The sequence below is a fragment of the Microchirus variegatus genome (genome assembly GCF_963457635.1).
Source record: "Microchirus variegatus genome assembly, chromosome: 16".
NCBI lineage: Eukaryota > Metazoa > Chordata > Actinopteri > Pleuronectiformes > Soleidae > Microchirus > Microchirus variegatus.
In genome coordinates, this window is record NC_139817.1 from 3,155,082 (window position 1) to 3,176,016 (window position 20,935).

The window sequence follows — 20,935 nt, forward strand, 5'->3', positions numbered from 1 at the left end:
CAGGTAGAACCTTTTTATAAGGGTTCCACCAAGAACTCTTTTAAAACCCTTTATTCAGGAAAGGGGTTTTTACAGGGTTCTCTGGATCAAAATGGTTCTTTTCTGGAACCATTAGTGTTACCAAGAACCCTTGAAAAACCCTTTCTTCAGGAAAAGGGTTTTTCAGAAGCAAATGGTTCCAGTTAGAACCTCAGCGCTGGAAGAAGAACCCTTTTGGAACTCTTATTTCTAAGAGTTGGACCAGTGTAGAAAATGATAATAAATAATATAAATGAATATTAAAAATAATAATAATACTGCCAGTTTCACTCGCCAGGCGTCACTACTTCATGTCTCCTCACGGTGGCGCTGCTCTAATGAATGAGGATAAAACTTCTTGCTGCAGAAGAGGGAGTTTATGGTGTAGATGGTAGATTTACTGCCTATCACTGGATTAAGTGTGTTTCAGAGATAGAATTATGGATCCCAGCTTTAAGCGTCGCCATTCGTATTATTTTATTACATATCGATAAGCGGCACGTCACAGCAAATCAAAGCTGCAGACGTTCATTTCAGGACAGACTCAAAAACTCATCGTGCATCTGTGGTTTTTGTCGTGAACTTCGCTCTCACGTTAAAAGTTTTTCTCTAAAATCTCACGTTCTCCGTGCAGCCCATCGACTACGAGGGCTTCCAGCTCTTCATGGCCACGTACCTGGAGAACGACATCCCAGAGGAGCTGTGTCAGCACCTCTTCACCTCCTTCAAGAGCAAGACGGGCGGCTGCTCCCCCGACCAATCGCGAGCCGGGACCAGCCTACTGGGTACGCCCATCACTCTTTTATGTTTTCATGTAATGTGGGCTGGGCTACAAGCCAGGGGGGCGGGACTACAAGTTGTCTAAATCACACGGGAATTCGGAAGTCGATGCGAGAGCTTGACGGCAACATGGAGGATGGAATTTTTTTTTTTCCGATATTGATACAGATAATAAATTAAAATAATTTAGATAATTAAAGGTGCATTATGTAATAAATCTAAAGCAACTGGCCATAAAATCCTCCTAATATGTCATTGTATTTTGCAGACTGCAAATCATGTTTATGTTTTGAAATCACGTTTTGGCGTCATGTGGCGCCACCTACAGCCGTCTACTAATCATTTAGTTGCGTCAGAAAACGAAACCTAAAAGACCTCGGTATTTTGAATTTGAATGTAGTAACCGTTTTTGGCCACATTCTTACATATGGCACCTTTAATTTGACCAACTCCAACATCAAAAGCTTAGGTTGAAGTTAGCCTCTTACGAGCTAAGTGCAAAACTAGCTAGCATTTTAGTCTTCTTTCTCCTGTCATTTATACGTAACGGATTCAAATTGCCAGAGACTTAATAATGATTTATTACGTCTAATATCGACCTCCAATAATCGGACCAGGCCAATAAATGTTCAACCGCATTTTTCCCTTTCACCACAACCTGTCTTGGCACATGGCCGCACGTTTTTGAGTCTTTTCACCACAACCTGTCTTTTTTGAGTCTGTTTTTGTCAGAGATTTCTGTCTTCCCGTGTGGTTCTGTGTGATTTTGACAACTAGTCCCGCCCCCCCGTTGTATACCCCCTCCCACATATACAGTAGCCCCGCCCCCTTGTCTTTGTCAGGTCAGGTGAACATGTCCTCGTTCGTGAATCTCAAAATCCTCCTCAGATGTTTTGATTTGACGCAGAAACTTTGCTCCAAACCTTGAGTCAAAAATTGTTTCTATGAAGGTCGGAAGTACTTTGGTGCTAATTATTCGGGAAATGAGTGACGTATAATCACAAAAACTACTGTCACGTCACTTTTATCACTTTAATCACATCAATGTTGACTCTTGTGGGGGAAAAAAAGGCGTCAGAGATTTAACAGATTTCACAGTGACCAATGAGCGTTTATGGTGTCGTAGGTCGTGTGTGTGTGTGTGTGTGTGTGTGTGTGTGTGTGTGTGTGTGTGTGTGTGTGTGTGTGTGTGTGTGTGTGTGTGTGTGTGCGTGGGCTGTGTCCTCACTACACTGAGCAGCTGAACAGACAGATGGACTGTTGAATGAGGGTCTATTTATAAAAATATTCACTTTTAACAAAGCAAAATTAGCCTGATTTCTGCAGTCTGTGTGTGTGTGTGTGGATTAAATCAATAATCTTAAATACAGATGACACACTTTGTGAAATAAATTCACTTTATCTTTTATTATTTGTAAAAAGAAATATTGTTAAAACCTGTGCTCTGGAGTCTGCAGCATCTTCAGTGTGTGAAGACAGAGCCTGTGCTGCCACCTGGTGGTCATACATGATACACAATTAAAATGGATTGGATGAACGTACTCCATGCTCATGTTTCTGAGCTCAAATAAAAGCATGCTAGCTCACATATTTACGGTGCGTAAAGTGCGCAATGTTTGTCACAAACGTAAAGAACTGTCTTTTCTTCTTCTTCTTCTTCTTCTTTTTGACTGATTTGTTGTTTTGTTGACCCGTCTGAAATCACCCGACCACAGAGGTTCGCTCCATTGACGCAGGCATCTCTATTCAGACTGAAGTGGCCTGTGCTCCCATCACAGGTACCAGAGTCACCGCGGGGCCACGACGGCTCTTTGTGGCTGTAAAACTGCTGCTTTGTCACCATTTCCCGTGCTTTTGTGGACAGTGGAATTTATTTGACCCCGCTTCTTCTTGTCCTTTTTCTTGGCTTTTCGTTCTCTCGTATTTGGACTTTTATTGTGAAGTTTTCCAGTGTATTCTTTCAATGCCCTTTTGTGCCTAATAATTTGACTCGTTTGTGCGTCGATCACGCTCATTTTTTGCTGTTTATGAAAACATCAGACTTGTGGTTTGCCGGATGAGGCCAACCCGGAAGTAACAATGTGTTGAATAGCCACAAGAGGGCGAACTTCCTGTTTGCAAAAGTAACTGTGTATGACAAACATATGTCTATATATAGCAAGCTAGAGTTGGTTAGTTAGTTGGTTATTTAGCTAACTCTTTCTATCTTTAGCGGTTAAACATAAGCAGGTTTAAACAGGTGCTAACTTTAACTACAATATGTTTTGGTTTTAAGTTTTATTTAATTTAATTTCCCCCATGTCTAATGTTGATGTATGCGTCTCTGTCTGTCTATCTTTAGCAGTTAACAAAGAAGTGACATAAACATCTACATCTGTCTATAGCTAGCTAGTTGGTTATTGGTTAGTTAGTTAGCTAAATCCTTCTCTTTTTAGCGGTTATAAAAAGTGACAAACATATATCTATATATAGCTAGCCAGAGTTGGTTAGTTAGTTGGTTTGTCAGTTAGTTGGTTATTTAGCTAAATCTTTCTATCTTTAGCGGTTAAACCTAAATCTATATCTATATATCTATAGCTAGCTAGAGTTGGTTGGTTGCTTTACATAGTTAGTTAGCTAAATCTTTCGATTTTGATTTGCAGAGTTAGTGGTTCACAATGTGACATAAACATCTATCTATAGCTAGCTAGCGTTAGTTGGGTGATCAGTTAGTTAGTTCGTTTTTTTCTGATAAAACATGACGACAATTTGTTCATAGCTGCAGTAAAATCAGGAATCTCATAAAACAGTTAATTTTGCCACCAGAAGACGACCTCCATCCTAAATATCTACATCCACTCTTATATATTATCCCTTTTCTCGTTTGTTTCCCTTTCCCGTCGCTCCGCGGTCGTCGCCCCCACCAGGAATGAACGGGAAGAGCATCCTGTCGGCGATGGGCCGCCACACACCGGAGCACTCCAGCGTCATGAGCACGGCGGGCTCCGGGGCCACCACCTCGCCCTGTTCGTCCCGCTCCTCCTCGCAGCGCTCGGGGACGGGGGGCCACACACCTGGGGGGCCCCACCGGTCGCCCTGCGCCCGGGTCAGAACGTCAGAGGGCGGCGGCGGCGGCGGCAGCAGCAACGTCCTGACGCCCAACTCTGGCCCCGCCAGGTCACCAGTGTCCCCCAAACTGTCGCCAGGTGAGGCGCTAATGTTTCTCCACCAACATCCATTTATTCAATGTGTCCACTTCCTCCCACTTAAATCCAACAGGAAGTCGGCCATTTTGTAATTTTACAATTTTAATTCTTCACTACCTGTTTTCAAATGCATCGTCTGTACTAACTAATAAATCAGAGGTGATTTACGACACAAATACACAGTTGTGATTTCTTTATTGACATCTTGTGAGGCAGAATGTTGCATATTGCACCTTTAATCCCACCAGATTGTGTGGTCTTGACCTGTGTTGTGTGTTGTGTGTTGTGGTTTTTCACAGAGAGGACTCACTCTGAGAAGCATTTGTCGCTGCGCAGGAGTCCGTCGCTGCAGAAAGGTTCTCCGTCGCCTCAGGTCGTCTTTCTGAAGGACATCGTCTGCTACCTGTCTCTGCTGGAGCGAGGGACGCCCGAGGACAAGCTGGAGTGTCAGTGTCAGGAGATTAAACTCCTGCTCTTTTTCTGCAAAACCATTTTGTACATTCTGTGCAGCAGAAAAAGTTTGAATGGCCTTGTTTTGTACGTGTCATGTCTGCAGTGTTTGAGACATTAGCAAGTACAATAAGCAGCAACATTAGCAGGTTTAAACAGGTGCTAACTTTAAGTAGATGTTTTGGTTTTAAGTTTTATTTCATTTAATTTCCTCCAGGTCTAATGTTAACAAAGAAGTGACATTAACATCTGTCTATAGCTAGCTAGAGTTGGTAATTAGTTAGTTAGTTAGTTAGCTAAATCTTTCTCTCTTTAGCGGTTAACAAAGTGACTAACATATATCTATATAGCTAGCTAGAATTGGTTAGTTAGTTGGTTGTCAGTTAGTTGGTTATTTAGCTAAATCTTTCTATCTTTAGCGGTTAAAACATATCTATCTATCTGTAGCTAGCTAGAGTTGGTTGGTTGGTTACTTCGCTGGTTAGTTAGCTAAAACTTTCTCTCTTTAGCAGTCAACAAAGTGACAAACATATAGCTAGCTAGAGTTGGTTAGCTAGTTAGTTAGCTAAATCTTTCGATTTTGATTTGCAGAGTTAGTGGTTAACAATGTGACATACACATTCATCGACTAGCTAGCGTTAGTTGGTTGATTAGTTAGTTAGTTAGCTAAATCTATGAATATCTCATGAAATAGCTATCAATTGATCTAACAATTAGTTAGTTCGCTAGCCATTTATCTAGCTAGCTGAATCAATGATTTTTCTCTATGGACTTTGGTGTGGGGAGTTAGCGGTTTGTCGATATATTAGCACTTTTAAGCAATTTTTTTCCCCCCTTTCTCGTTTAGAACATCTGCTATAAGACATTTAGAAGTTTTCAAACTGTATCGGAAGTTTAATTTTGCTAATGTTCTCTTACAAAGCCTAAATATCTGCTTAGCGGATGTTGTGTTTGTTAGCGCTAGATTTGTTTATTATGGGACAGTGTTTATTGTGTGAGTCATCATGTGACCTCTGACCTCTCCACTGTCCCTACAGTCATGTTCCGGCTCTACGACACAGACGGAAACGGCTTCCTGGATAGTTCGGTGAGTTCTCTACCTTCTCGTCAACCGTGTTTATATTCTATGAATAAGCTGGAATTATGAAATAATTAGTTCCTCCATTAGATTTCACAAATTCAAACCAAATATTGATTTTTTTATTTATTTATTTATTTTTTTTTCATGCTTACTCTGTCTTTGTACTCTGCAGGAGCTCGACCGAATCATCAACCAGATGGTGCACGTGGCCGAGTATTTGGAGTGGGATTCTACAGAGCTGCGACCGGTGAGCGAGCAAATCCACAACCATCATCATCATCATCAGCAGCAGCAGCACAGACGGTAGATTTGACTCTGTGTCTCTGCAGATTCTGAAGGAGATGATGGAGGAGATCGACTTTGACCGAGACGGGACGGTGACACTGGAGGAGTGGATCAGAGGAGGCCTCACAACCATCCCATTACTGGTGCTGCTGGGCATGGATACGGTACGGAACCGACAGTCCTGTCTTCAGCCTGATTTTAAACCCTCCACAAAAATGGCAATAGCACAAAATTAGCACTCGTAGATTTATTGTGATTGTCATTGTCATTGTGATTATCCTGTCTTTTCGTCATCTGTGCTGATTCTTAAACGTCTTCTGCAGAACCAGCAGGAGGACGGGCAGCACGTGTGGCGTCTCAAGCACTTCAACAAACCGGCGTACTGTAACTACTGCCACACCATGCTGCTCGGAGTCCGCAAGCAGGGCCTCAGCTGCTCCTGTGAGTCCACGTTCACTGTCTTTTTCTGGGTAGTTTGAGGACATCGTCTGTCCATGCGCTCCTCAGTTATATTTCATATCATTTCCTACTTGTCTAATGTTGATGTATGCTGCTCTGTCTGTCTGTCTGTCTGTCTGTCTGTCTGTCTTTAGCAATTAACAAAGAAGTGACATAAACATCTATATCTGTCTATAGCTAGCTAGAGTTGGTTATAGTTAGTTAATTAGCTAAATCTTTCTATTTATACATATATATATATATATGGCTAACTTCACTCTTTAACGGTTAACAAAATGACAGACAGACATATATCTTTATATAGCTAGAGTTGGTAAGTTAGTTAATTAGCTAAATCTTTCTATTTTATATATAGCTAACTTCTCTCTTTAGCAGTTAACAAAGTGAAAAACATATATCTATATATAGCTAGCTAGAGTTGGTCAGTTAGTTGTTATTTAGCTAAATCTTTCTATCTTTAGCGGTTAAAACATCTATCCATCTATAGCTAGCTAGAGTTGGTTGGTTTCTTAGTTAGTTAGCTAAATCTTTCTCTCTTTAGCGGTTAACAAAGTGACAAACCAGTCTATATATAGCTAGCTAGAGTTGGTTAGTTAGTTGGTTATTTAGCGAAATCTTTCTATCTTTAGCGGTTAAAACATCTCTAACCATCTATAGCTAGCTAGAGTCGGTTGGTTGCTTAGTTAGATAGTTAGCTAAATCTTTCGATTTTGATTTGCAGAGTTAGTGGTTAACAATGTGACATAAACATCCATCTATAGCTAGCTAGCGTTAGTTGGTTGATCAGTTCATTAGTTAGTTAATGTATGATTTCCTCATGTTATTGCATGATCGAACGATCTATCTATAGCGCTAGCTAGTTAGTTTGCTAGTCATTTATCTAGTTAGCAAATCAATGATTTATCTCTATGGACTTTGGTGTGGGGAGTTAGCGGTTTATCGATAGGAGAATCGGAGCCCGTACACTGTAAAAACAGCCCTCGTAGAAATTCTTAAATTGTTTAAAATAGCCACATTCAGACTGTAATATTCCTCAAAACAAAGGAAAATTTTAAATTTTAAGAGTTTATACCTGAGAATTTCTGTAATTCCTCATTAAAACAACGTTTTAATTGAAAATTTGATTATTTTTTGAGAGTAGAACTTTTTAATTTTTTGACCAAAAAATAAGTGAAATTCCCTCCGAATTAAATTTCTTGAAACCGTGCACGCCCTCCTCTATCTTCTGTGGGTTTTTTTATTGACTTCCTGCGTCTGGAACCTCAGAGTAAATCTGTTTTTACAGTTAAACGTCACCACCGTGGTCTTTAAAAACTTATTTTCTTTTTATGTGCTGTCATTTGTTGTTGATGTTGTTGTTGTTGTTGTTGTTGTTTACCTTCAGTATGCAAATACACGGTGCACGAACGCTGCGTGTCCAAAGACATCGCCGCCTGCATCAGCACGTACGCCAAGTCCCGGAGACACACCAACGTAAGTATATTAGACATATATATTTACACACACACAAGTTAACAACAAGGAAAAAAGGCAATACATAATATATTTGATTTGTATTTTCTTTGGTTTAATTTAAATAAAGTCATTTCCCGTTCATTTAGAAAAGCAGGAAAACTGTTAAATAAATGATTTAAAAGTCTGTTTTATAACCTTTTTTCTTAAAAATGTGGTTAAAAACAGTGGATATGTTATGATAAAAAAAAAAACACTTTTGTCCATTGCAGTGTCTGGTTTGACCAGTAGGGGGCCGGCCTTTGGAGGAAAAACCTTATATTTCACCTCATTTCAAAATAAGAGAGTTTTATTTTGATAACTCGTGCACAATATAGATGGATTTATGACGGAAAATGAATCAAATAAAAAAAGTGTATTTGGATAATTGTGTTATTTCCTTCAGAATAAACAGATTGTGATTATTTCTTTGTGTTGAAGGCGATGCAGCACGTGTGGATCGAGGGAAACTCTCCGACAAAGTGCGATCGCTGCCACAGGAGCATCAAGTGTTACCAGGGCCTGACGGGCCTGCACTGTGTCTGGTGTCAAATCACTGTGAGTCTTCATTATCTATCTTTATTATCCTTAAGGTTATTGTTTGAGACATTCAAAAATGTGTGTGAAACACTTGTTTTAAGATGGAAAATGATTCCTAAAAATAAATGCCCTAAAAAGCTATATTTTAACGACTTAATGTTGATTTATGTTGCTTTTTTGGGGCATTTCCATGTATTTTTTTTATCTGGTATAGAATGTATTTTGTTTTGAAGACATGACTCCACTTCCTGTTGAAGGCCATTTGTGGTGCTGTCACTTCCTGTTTGGCCTGTTAAAAATAACTCTTTGTTAAAAGTGCTGTTAATAAGATGATTTAAAAAGGATTTATCTACCGTTTAAGTTATTATTAGCAGCTAAAACATCTATCTATCTATCTATAGCTAGCTAGAGTTGGTTGGTTGCTTAGTTAGTTAGCTAAATCTTTCTCTCTTTAGCGGTTAACAAAGTGACAAACCTATCTATATATAGCTAGCTAGAGTTGGTTAGTTAGTTGGTTATTTAGCGTCGGTTGGTTGCTTAGTTAGAAAAATCCTTAGATTTTGATTTGCAGAGTTAGTGGTTAACAGTTTTAATGAGTTAATGTTGATTTATGTTGCTTTTTTTGGGCATTTCCATGTATTTTCATCTGTTATAGAATGTATTTTGTTTTGAAAACATGACTCCACTTCCTGTTGAAGGCTATTGTTGGTGCTGCCACTTCCTGTTTGGCCTGTTAAAAGTAACTCTTTGTTTAAAATGCTGTTAATAGGTTGATTTAAAAATGATTTCATTTTAGATAATAATTTATCTACAGTTTAAGTTAATAATAAGAACAATAATAATAAGAAGAATAATAATTATTTAAAAAACTATTGTATATTTCGGTGTAGTTTGGATTACGGGCAGATAATGTGAAATTATTCTTCTTTTCATTCATATTTTGGGATTTTTAACAAATATTTTTTTAATCCATTGATTAAGAACAACACTGTAAGAATAACAGGAACAGTTTATAGGAGCTGTGTGGCTCTGCTCGTCCACCAGGTGGCAGCAGCGTCTCACACACTGTGGGACAGAAGAAGCCTGTGGTTTGATGGACACCTGTGACACAAGTGTTGTTCTCAGTCTGACAGATGGACGACTCCCACACTCCCTCATGTGTCTCCTTCTCCTTCTGTTTGTTCATCTTCTCCTTCTTCTTCTTCTCTTTTTTATTCTGTTTCTTCTTCTTCTTCTTCTTCTGCAGCTTCATAATAAGTGCGCGTCTAACGTGAAGGCCGAGTGTGATGGAGGAGTTCTGAGGGACCACACGCTGCTGCCCTCCTACATCTGTCCTGTCGTCCTGGTGAGGTCCTGACACACAACCTGTTAATCTGTTAATCTGTTAATCTGTACGCCGAAACATCTATAATCTATAACAGCCCAAAAACAATAAAGCCCTCCTTCTTCTTCCTCCACTGGAACATCAATCTATGAAGGAATTATGAGATTAAGTCAACATTATGACATAAGTAATGATTATCATGACACCAAGAGTTTGAGATAAATTGAAATTATGAGAAGACAAACAAGTGGGATTGAAATCAGGTTCTAATGATGAGATTAAAGTCATGACCAGGACGAGAAACGATGAAATGATGAGATTTAAAAAATAAAATTCATAAATATGAGACAGAGCCAAAGATATGAGAGCGTTGTAATTATGAGCTTACACAATCATAACGATGAGATTAAAGTCATGACTGTGAGGCAGAAAGTTGATATTAAGTCGTCGATCTGAGATTATCAGTTCATAATGATGAGATTAAGATGTAACTAGATATATACACTTGTAATCAGATTAAATGTCAGATTAAAAGTCATAGATCTGAGGTAAAAAGTCATAATTGTGTGATGAAGTCATAAGTGTGAGACTGAAAATTGAGATTAAAACATAATAAAGTCAGTCATTTTCAGTAAATTAGTTACATTTGTGATATGAGATTAAAAGCCGTTAGAAATTATGAGATCAAATGTCGACTTTTTGAGATTAAGTCATATTTACGAGATATAAAATCATAATTACTTCAAAGAAATTTGGAGATTATGAGATAAAATGTAATAAAAAATGAGATAAAATGTTGACATTTTGAGATTAACTCATACTTATGAGATTATAATACTGGATAGAAAGTTGAAAATATGAGATAAAATGTAATAAATGTGAGATTAAATGTTGACATTTTGAGATTAAGTCATTGATTCATAATTGCTTGATAGAAATTTGGAAATTATGAGATAAAATGTGATAAATATGAGATAAAAAGGTCATAAATATGAGATAAAAAGTCATAAATATGAGATAAAAAGTCATAAATATGAGATAAAAAGTCATAAATATGAGATAAAAAGTCATAAATGTGAGATAAAGTCATAAATATCAGATAAAAAGTGATAAATATGAGGTGATGAATGTCTTTCCTCAGGATCGCCACACGGTGGTGAAGCGGGGTGAGGGCGAGTCTCCGCCCAGCACCAGCCCTGACGACACCAACCAGACCTTTAAGTTCTCCCCTGGTGACGGACAGGCGCTGCAGGTGGGCGTGTCCTTCACCTGAGACACAGACACAGTGTCCGTGCTGGTCGTCCACTGACGTCTGTCTGTCCCGTTTGTCCCGTTTGTCCCTCTGTCTCCAGGTCAGTCCTCTGCCGGGGACTCACCCTCTGCTCGTCCTCGTCAACCCTAAGAGCGGAGGGAGGCAGGGTGAGCGGTGAGTCAGCTCATCTTTTTATTTCATCAGGATGATAATCTCAATAAAAACGTCAATAAAAAATTTCCCGTAGCCAGATGATCCCTAAGAAAAGCCTAAAAAGTGAAATAAATTATTTTCCTTAAATTCGCAGTGGATTATTTTACGATAAAAACATTAAAACTTGATTTTTTTTTTTGAGGTTACACAATCATAACGATGAGATTAAAGGCAGAAAGTTGATATTAAGTCGTAAATCTGAGATTATCAATTCATAATGAGGAGATAATGATGTAACTGAGATATATGCACTTGTAATTATCAGATTAAAAGTCATAAATCTGAGATTATCAGTTCATAATGATTAGATAAAGATGTAACTGAGATATATGCACTTGTAATTATCAGATTAAAAGTCGTAAATCTGAGATTATCAATTCAAAATGATGAGATAAAGACGTAACTGAGATATATACACTTATTTAATGATAAAAACATTAAAACTTGAGTTTTTGTGACAGTTATTCCAGCTGAGATTAGAAAAGTAACAGACATTCAAATAATAATAAGACATTTTTCATAAAAAATGATCTGTATTCTGACAGATTCTGGATTATAATCCATTTCTCTCACTTGATTATGAAGCAATGAAGAGTTTCCTGCGTCCTCGGTTATTGTCGTCTCGTAACAGGAAACATAAAAGTCATGAGGACAATTATACTTCAGGTTTGATTATAAAACATCATCATCATCATCTTTGTTCATTTAAAAACAAACACATAAATAAGCGTCTTTCGTGGCCTGTTTTCCTGCGTCTCCATAGCAACGCACTCTTTATTATTAACGTTAGAAAGAAAATCATCTGCTATTAATAGACAGGAGAACAAACACACAATTACTTCTTCTTATGTCATGACGTCTTATCTTTCTTATCTTTTTTACAGATAATTCACTCATTCCTTGTCTCTTCTGATTTTCTCCCAGCGTCCTGAGGAAGTTCAGGTATCTTCTGAACCCCAGACAGGTCTACAGTCTGGACCAGGGAGGTCCAATGGCCGGGTTAGTACCTCACACACACAGTTATTTTCTTCTTTTTTAAGAACATATCAGTTTAATAACTGGAAACTGAAGTTTGGAAAGCTCTCACTCTCTCTCACACCAAACCCCATAGAGAAAATCAGTGATTTTAGCTCACGGGGACACAGGGAGCTGCTGGTCTACTGCTGCCTCGTGTGGTCACTTTGTGTCACTGAGGTCGATCTGAACAAAGGTATTTGAAAGCCGATGTAACAATATAAGACATTTGAACTCAGTGATGGAGGCAGCAGTGGATCAACAACATCCTGTGAACTCCTGAGTGCTGTGATGTTAAAATCACTGGTTTTCTCTATGGGGTTTGGTGCAGGGAGAGTGAGTGGTTTACAAACTTCAGTTTCCTGTTGGAAAAGTCTGTCTAACAGTGAAATAAATTGACAACAATATTTTTAAGACATTTAAGAACATATAGCTTAGTTGTTTTTTTTGCTGAAAACTGAAGTTTGTAAACCACTCACTCTCCCTGCACCAAACCCCATAGAGAAAACCAGTGATTTTAACATCACAGAGACACAGGAGTTCACAGGAGTCGTTGATCCACTGCTGCCTCCATCACTAACTTCAAATGTCTTATTTTGGAAAATTCGGCTTTCGAAATTCTTCATTTCAACTTATTTCAGTGACACAAAGTGACCACACGAGGCAGCAGTAGACCAGCAGCTCCTGTGTCCACCGTGAGCTAAAATCACTGGTTTTCTCTATGGGGTTTGGTGTGGGAGAGTGAGTGGTTTACAAACTTCAGCTTCCTGTTTGAAATGTCTGTCCAACAGTGAGATAAATTGACAAAAATGTATTTTTTAAAGATATTTAAGAACTCCTATCTAAGCTCATGGGGACACAGGAGCTGCTGGTCTACTGCTGCCTCGTGTGGTCACTTTGTGTCACTGAGGTCAATCAGAACAAAGGTATTTGAAAGCCGATGTAACAATATAAGACATTTGAAGTTAGTGACGGAGGCAGCAGTGGATCAACGACTCCTGTGAACTCCTGTGTGCTGTTACGTTAAAATCACTGGTTTTCTCTATGGGGTTTGGTGCAGGGAGAGTGAGTGGTTTACAAACTTCAGCTCCCTGTTTGAAATGTCTGTCCAACAGTGAGAGAAATTGACAAAAATGTATTTTTTTAAAGATATTTAAGAACTCCTATCTAAACTCATGGGGACACAGGAGCTGCTGGTCTACTGCTGCCTCGTGTGGTCACTTTGTGTAATTTCTCTAAATCCAAACAAAGTATTTTAAAAGCCGAAATTGACAAAACAACACGTCTGAAGTCAGTGATGGAGGCAGCAGTGGATCAACGACTCCTGTGAACTCCTGTGTCTCTGTGATGTTAAAATCACTGGTTTTCTCTATGGGGTTTGGTGCAGGGAGAGTGAGTGGTTTACAAAAAAAGCAACAAAACGTGTATGAAAGCAGCCGATAATGTGTGAATATTATTACATAACGACACAAATTAGCTTCGACTACTGATTAAGACCATAATAATTCCCTCATATAAACATATTTTATTTTATTATCCTGACTGTAAATGAGGTGATGATGTCATGCTGTTATTGCTGAGTGATGGCGTCGCCGTCGCCGCCGCCGCCGCTGCTAAGAGCGGGAAACAGAGAGAGAGAGAGAGAGAGAGAGTGAGTGAGTGAATGAATGAAAGCCTGTCGTCATGCACACGCTAACCTTCTCTCTCACTATACTGTTACCATGGGCTCCTTAGCAACCGGGGGCTCAGCAGGGCTCTGAGGTGAGACACAGTGTACTCTGGAGAAATTTGTTTGGGGAATGCAATTAGCCGGTTATTGCCGACGTTAGCCTCACTCAGCCCAGCTCCATTCACACAAACCCCCCCGGTTTTGTTGACGCGCGCGTTGTTTTTTATTTTCGCTTTATCCTCCTGAAGCCGCCGCGGTGACGCGAGGTGGCTTCATTAAAGTTTGAGACGCGCATTCTTTGGCTCCACGCTGTGCAAATGTCTCTGTAGTAGTTGTTGTTGTTGTTTTTTTGTTTTTTTTGTTTTGGGGTCGTTAGAGAGGCCTGAGCGCTCTCCCCTCCTGGTCTTGTGCATCAGCTGACCTCATCCAAAAATAATCCACCACCTACTTTCATCCGAGTGCACCACAGAGGAAACAGTGAGGAGGTTGTGAAGAAGGAGCGCAGAGTAAAGCTGCTGCTGCTGCTGCTGTTGGGTGGTGGTGGTGGTGGTGGTGTTTCAGGTGGTTTCCAGCCACTTAATAATATAATATTCACCTAATATAATTGTGTTTATCGCTTTTATATCACCATATGGCAGATTGTTTCGACGTTTGCAAACCGCTAACTCTCCTCATACACCAAACCCCGTGGAGAAAATCATCGATTTTATTAGCTCACGGGGGAAAAACAGGAGCTGCTGGTCCACTGCTGCCTCGTGTGGTCAGTTTTTGTCACATGGTAACAATAATCACACAGAACTCACAAAATAAGACATTTGAATTGACTGATGGAGGCAGCAGAGGGTAAACAACTCATATGTGCTGTGGTGCAAAATGGCTGATTTTCTCTATGGGGTTTGGTGCAGGGAGAGTGAGCGGTTTGTAAACTTCAGCTTCCTGTTGGAAAAGTCTGTCTAACAGTGAGATTTACAGACATTTTTTTTTTAAAGATATTTAAGAACACATATCTAAGTTTTCTAGTTTGTAAACCACTCACTCTCCCACACCAAAATCACTGGTTTTCTCTATGGGGTTTGGTGTGGGAGAGTGAGCGGTTTAGAAACTTCAGTTTAAACAAGGAAAAGTCTGTCTAACAGTGAGATAAATTGACAAACATGTATTTTTAAAGATATTTAAGAACATATATATCTGTTTTATAACTGGAAAATAAATTTGTAAAACACTCACTCTCCAACACCAAACCCCATAGAGAAAATTGGCGTTTTTAGCTCACGGGGACACAGGAGCTGCTGGTCTACTGCTGCCTCGTGTGGTCACTTTGTGTCACTGAGGTCAATCTGAACGAAGACTTTTAAAAGCCGAATTAACAAAATAAGACATTTGAAGTTAGTGATGGAGGCAGCAGTGGATCAACAACTCCTGTGAACTCCTGTGTCATGTGTTATGTTAAAATCACTGATTTTCTCCATGGTGTTTGGTGTGGGAGAGTGAGTGGTTTAGAAAAATTTAAGATTCTAGCCAGCAAAGTCCGTCCAACTGCAACGAAACATGACTCCGTGCAGTTGATAATGTGTTAATATCTTACACTCTTAGAAATAAAAGTGCTAAGTAGAACCATATAAGGTTCTTCGGCTTGTCCTCATAGGAGAACCCTTTTTGGTTCCACCAAGAACCTTCTTAAAACCCTTTATTCAGGAAAGGGGTTTTAAAGGGTTCTCTGGATCAAAATGGTTCTTACTGGAACCATTAGTGTTACCAAGAACCCTTGAAAAAGAAGCAAATGGTTCCAGGTAGAACCTTGTAGAAGGACCATTTTGGAACCCTTATTATTTCTAAGAGTGTATACAACTACACGGATTAGCTGAAACTACCGATTAAAACCATAAATTGCTCAAAAGATCTTCAGTGACGTGATGAATCCCCCCCCCCCCCCCCCAGTTTCCACCACTTCCACATCGGCTTCACTGTGACAACATCCATTCTAAATATACAGCGTTCTCCGTAGATAGATATTACGTACGCGTTCTGCGGTGACACAGTGAATTTCAAACATGCATCGCTGCTTTCTGGAGGACGTGAGTGCTGCTGCCGTACAGGAGCAGGTGTTTGGCGCCGCGTCTCGTAACAGAGACGAATGAAAGCTGCCGTCAACACCTTTGTCCTGCGGCGGATTAAACGTCCCCCCCGTTTGAAGGGCAGGCACCGGGTGACCACTGTGTGTGTGTGTGTGTGTGTGTGTGGGGGGGGGGGGGGTGGACACAGCTGGAGAAGGACGCACATGGATTTTCAGTCCTGTGAAGAAGTCACCCGCAGATGATAAAAATCTCTATCCTCACCTGTGTTTCTATCACATACGAGTATCGACACTGATATTGAGCCTGACAGAACGTGGAGGTCGAGCAATTAGTCGTTTGAGCCTATTAATTGGCTTCAATAGGACATTTTTACAACCTCTTGGTATCAGAGGACACTGGCTTTCATAGTGTTCGATGGCTGCACTGACTCTGCTGAAGTTATATAGACCTATGATGGGTCAATGGAAGTATTTGGTCACTTAAATATCTGCAAATGTGTTTTATTCCGATGAATCATAACCAAAAAAAACAGTTTAAAGACTCCATGCTTGCGGGAGATAGTTTGAGAAATGCAGTGTGTTGAGTTTAGAGGAGCTGATACGAGATGCTTTCAAGGGACTTCGTAATTTTCGCTACCTCTGTGGCGTCTCGCAGTGTGTTGAGCTTAAAGGAGTGGCTACAAGATGCATTAAAGGAACCACGGAATGTCCATTATTCCTATGGGGTTCACAGATGATGGACTTAGAGGAGCACCTACGAGATGCATTCAAGGAACATGGTCATTTTTATCACTTTGATTCGCGGCTGTTGAGCTCAGAGGTGCAGCTCCTGGATGCATTCAGGGAACAATTACATTGTTATTACTTCTGTGGGGGGTCCACAGCTGTTTGACCCGGAGGAGCAGATATGAGATGCATTCATGGAACCACGGAAATTTTCATTACTTCGGTTTCTGTTGAGCTTAGAGGAGCCAGAAACAAAGAGGCATTCGAGGAACCTCTTCATTTATTTTTTTTATCACTTTTGGTTCCCAGCTGTTGAACTCAGAGGTGTGGCTTGGAGATGCATTCAAGGAACCACAAAATGTTCTTCAGAATCTTTGAAAAAAATTCTTCTTTTTTTTCACAGGCTCAACTTTTTCCACGACGTCCCTGATTTCCGGGTGCTCGCCTGCGGCGGCGACGGCACCGTGGGCTGGATCCTCGACTGTATAGGTACGTACGCTCATCTATATACGCTGTAAACACACTTTTGTTAACGTTCCTTGACAAAGATCACATTTATCGACACGTATTGTCTTGCAGACAAAGCCAGCTTTGCCAGGCATCCTCCAGTCGCCATCCTCCCTCTGGGCACGGGGAACGACCTGGCTCGCTGTTTACGATGGGGAGGAGGTGAGACGCTCGCAAACACACTTTAATCTCAGGATTATATCGGTTTTTTCGGGGGCGTTCACTCCCAGGTCGAAAGACTCTGTAAAAGTGATTTTTTTTTTTAGGTTTCTTTGCGAAGTAGGCAGTTGTTATCAATGCTAGAATATTGATATTACCGTTGAGGGGACGTGTTCATGCAGCTGCTTAGTAGAACAGGCAATAGGTGGCGCTGTCTCTGTCTGAACTGTGCTAGAGAGCCTAGATTAGTCCAGTTCTTTCTCAGATCACTTGAATTATAATAAACGGAAAGGTTTTTATGGAATTATTGGGCAAAAACAACTATTCCGACTGGAAATGATAAGGTTAAGATGTACCACGCTCTTAGAAATAAGGGTTCCAAAAGGGTTCTTCTACAAGGGCTGAGGTTCTACCTGGAACAATTTGCTTCTCAAAAATCCTTTTCCCAAAGAAAGTGTTTTTCAAGGTGTTCTTGGTAACACTAATGGTTCCAGTGAGAACCATTTTGATCCAGAGAACCCTTTAAAACCCCTTTCCTGGAACCTTTATAAAAAAGGTTCTACCTGGAGCCAAAAAGGGTTCTCCTATGAGGACAAGCCGAAGAACCTTATATGGTTCTACTTAGAACTTTTTATAATTCAGAAAGTAGATATTTTTACATTTTCTGATGTTTTATTCTACACTCTTAGAAATAAGGGTTCCAAAAGGGTCTTCTACAAGGGCTGAGGTTCTACCTGGAACCATATTTTGCTTCTGAAAAACCCTTTTCCCAAAGAAAGGGTTTTTCAAGGGTTCTTGGTAACACTAATGGTTCCAGTGAGAACCATTTTGATCCAGAGAACCCTTTAAAACCCCTTTCCTGGAACCTTTATAAAAAGGTTCTACCTGGAGCCAAAAAGGGTTCTCCTATGAGGACAAGCCGAAGAACCTTATATGGTTCTACTTAGAACTTTTTATAATTCAGAAAGTAGATATTTTTACATTTTCTGATGTTTTATTCTACACTCTTAGAAATAAGGGTTCCAAAAGGGTCTTCTACAAGGGCTGAGGTTCTACCTGGAACCATATTTTGCTTCTGAAAAACCCTTTGCCCAAAGAAAGGGTTTTTCAAGGGTTCTTGGTAACACTAATGGTTCCAGTGAGAACCATTTTGATCCAGAGAACCCTTTAAAACCCCTTTCCTGAATAAAGGGTTATGAAATGGTTCTTGGTGGAACCCTCCGAATGGTTCTACTTAGCACTTTTATTTCTAAGAGTGTACACCTAAGTAGAGTTTCTCAAAGACTGGGTCGGGACCCATAGATAGATCACGGAAGATTTTTTTGTGGATCCGCCAAAAAATGTGAGGAATTTTCCCAAATTTGAAGTAGAGATTTCTGCATACGTTTTAAATTCCATGCATATAATTAATTAATTTAATGTAAATCAGTCTCAACATTGCACACGAATTGACTGATTTTGTGATTTGGGTCACCACATTCACAAAGTGGGTCTACATATAGAAACCCTGCCGGTGTTGTTCATTCTTATTTTCCACTTGCTCTCTTCCTCTTCCTCTTCCTCTCGTCTCTCGGGAAGGTTACGAGGGCGGCAGCTTGCTGAAGTTCCTCCGGGACATCGAGCACAGCACTGAGGTGGTGCTGGACCGATGGAACATCGACATCGTCCCCGGCGACAAGGAGGAGAAGGGCGACCCGGTGCCCTACAGCATCGTCAACAACTACTTCTCCATCGGCGTGGTGAGTGAAAGCGATCATTAGAATGCGTCACAAGCAAAATGAGCGTCTTTAACGTCTGAAAATCCAATGCACAAAATCAAAAAGCCTCAATTAATAAATAAAAACATGATTTCAGCCACTTCACAATCAAAACAATAACAATAGACAGAGTTCGATGACGTCAGGGAGCTGAATGAGCTTCAGCTCACTTCCCGGTTAGGCGACTGATCCTCGTTCTTCATCTCAAACTTAATAAATAGTACGTTTGCAGAAGTGTTTTTACGCTGCGTCAGAGACTAAACTTTGTGTCTGTGTGGACGTCAGTGAATTAGCAGACTCAACTGGAAGGAAAAGGAAGACGCTGCCAGCTCCCAGTTGCTAAGCAACTTTTATATATTTATTTATTAGTATTATTTTTTTTTAAATGTAAAGTACAAAAGCTCAGGGACGTTTTTTTAAAGTGACAAACGCGGCCTTTGCGAAGCGACGACGTTCTCGGTGTGAGGTTACAGAGCGACGACACCTCGACACCTCGCTCTTCCAGTTTGACGACGACCGTAAACGTATTCACTTATTGAAGATGAATCTCCTCCGTCACCACAGCAGAGCTGTGCAGAGCGAGCGGATCCACAGCAGCCAGACTTACGTGTGATCACAGCAGCAGTGGAAACCAGAGTGGAAGAGCTTGACGCTTTGCCAAAACTTTGAGCTGAGTCATCGAACAGAGCGGCTAAAGTCGGCGCCATCTGCTGTTTTTCTGCTCCTCCTTCAACATTGGAGCGCGAATAAGCTGACGAGCGAAAAACCTCGGCCAAAAGCATTACATATGCAGCACATGTGACCGCGGAGTGGTGACATATGTGCCACCCCCACCTGATGTCCTGCTATTTATACAGAGAGTCTTACATCAGTTCTACAAACAAACAACGAGAGAGAACAAGAAGAAGCGATGATGTAAAAATAGTGTTTTTATTGACCGTGTGTGTGTGTTTGTACACGTGAGAATGTTCTGTATCACAGAATAAATAACACACACATAGAGCACGTGTTCGTCGACGCACTTCATCGCAAAATCCACACAAGACTGAGGCAGAGAAGACTGTCAATCAAAAACTGACTCCGCCTTTCAGACACTTCCTCCAATCATCATAGAGAAGCGCAGCATCCACGCCCCGCCCCCACTGCTCCATTGACCCCAGAAACTACTGCTAAACTTCTACCAAAACTACCACTAAACTGCTACCAAAACTACAACTTAACGGCTACCAAAACTACTACTAAACTACTACCAATACTACGACTAAACTACTACCAAAACTACGGCTAAACTACTGTTAAACTACTACCAAAACTACCACTAAACTGCTACCAAAGCTATAACTTAACTGCTACCAAAACTACTACTAAACTACTACCAATACTACGACTAAACTACTACCAAAACTACGACTAAACTTCCACCAAAACTATGGCTAAACTACTACCAAAACTGCTACTAAACTTCTACCAAAACTACTAACAAAACTACTACTAAACTACTAACCAAACTACTCCTTAAACAACTACTAAACTACTACCAAACTACAAACAAATTACTACTAAAACAACTAACAAAACTACTACTTAACTACTACCAAAATTACAACCTAAACTACTACCAAAAACTACTAACAAATCATTGCTAAGCTACCAACCAAACTACTACTAAAAGAACTAACAAAACTACAACTAAACTACTAACCAAACTACTACTAAAACAACGACTAAACTACTACCAAACTACAAACAAATTACTACTAAAACAACTAACAAAACTACTACTTAACTACTACCAAAACTACTACTAAACTACTACCAAAAAAATACAACCTAAACTACTACCAAAAACTACTAACAAATTACTGCTAATCCACTAACCAAACTACTACTAAAAGAACTAACAAAACTACTACTAAACTACTAACCAAACTACTACTAAAACAACTACCAA

General features: G+C 40.0%; 1 protein-coding gene across 1 annotated transcript in view; it reads left to right on the forward strand.

Moving 5' to 3' along the window:
* dgkg (diacylglycerol kinase, gamma) overlaps window positions 1–20,935 on the forward strand; it is a gene marked incomplete at both ends in the record, with an annotated part of 72,549 nt that overhangs the window by 6,505 nt on the left and 45,109 nt on the right. Inside the window, 17 exons of the mRNA XM_083902664.1 lie at window positions 653–803; window positions 2,514–2,576; window positions 3,705–3,983; window positions 4,283–4,429; window positions 5,471–5,520; window positions 5,687–5,761; window positions 5,844–5,963; window positions 6,123–6,240; window positions 7,643–7,731; window positions 8,191–8,307; window positions 9,536–9,634; window positions 10,755–10,865; window positions 10,966–11,039; window positions 12,003–12,077; window positions 16,965–17,050; window positions 17,141–17,230; window positions 18,806–18,966. Coding sequence (XP_083758790.1) covers window positions 653–803; window positions 2,514–2,576; window positions 3,705–3,983; window positions 4,283–4,429; window positions 5,471–5,520; window positions 5,687–5,761; window positions 5,844–5,963; window positions 6,123–6,240; window positions 7,643–7,731; window positions 8,191–8,307; window positions 9,536–9,634; window positions 10,755–10,865; window positions 10,966–11,039; window positions 12,003–12,077; window positions 16,965–17,050; window positions 17,141–17,230; window positions 18,806–18,966 — 1,905 coding nt within the window. The remainder of the gene's footprint in view (window positions 1–652; window positions 804–2,513; window positions 2,577–3,704; window positions 3,984–4,282; window positions 4,430–5,470; window positions 5,521–5,686; window positions 5,762–5,843; window positions 5,964–6,122; window positions 6,241–7,642; window positions 7,732–8,190; window positions 8,308–9,535; window positions 9,635–10,754; window positions 10,866–10,965; window positions 11,040–12,002; window positions 12,078–16,964; window positions 17,051–17,140; window positions 17,231–18,805; window positions 18,967–20,935) is intronic.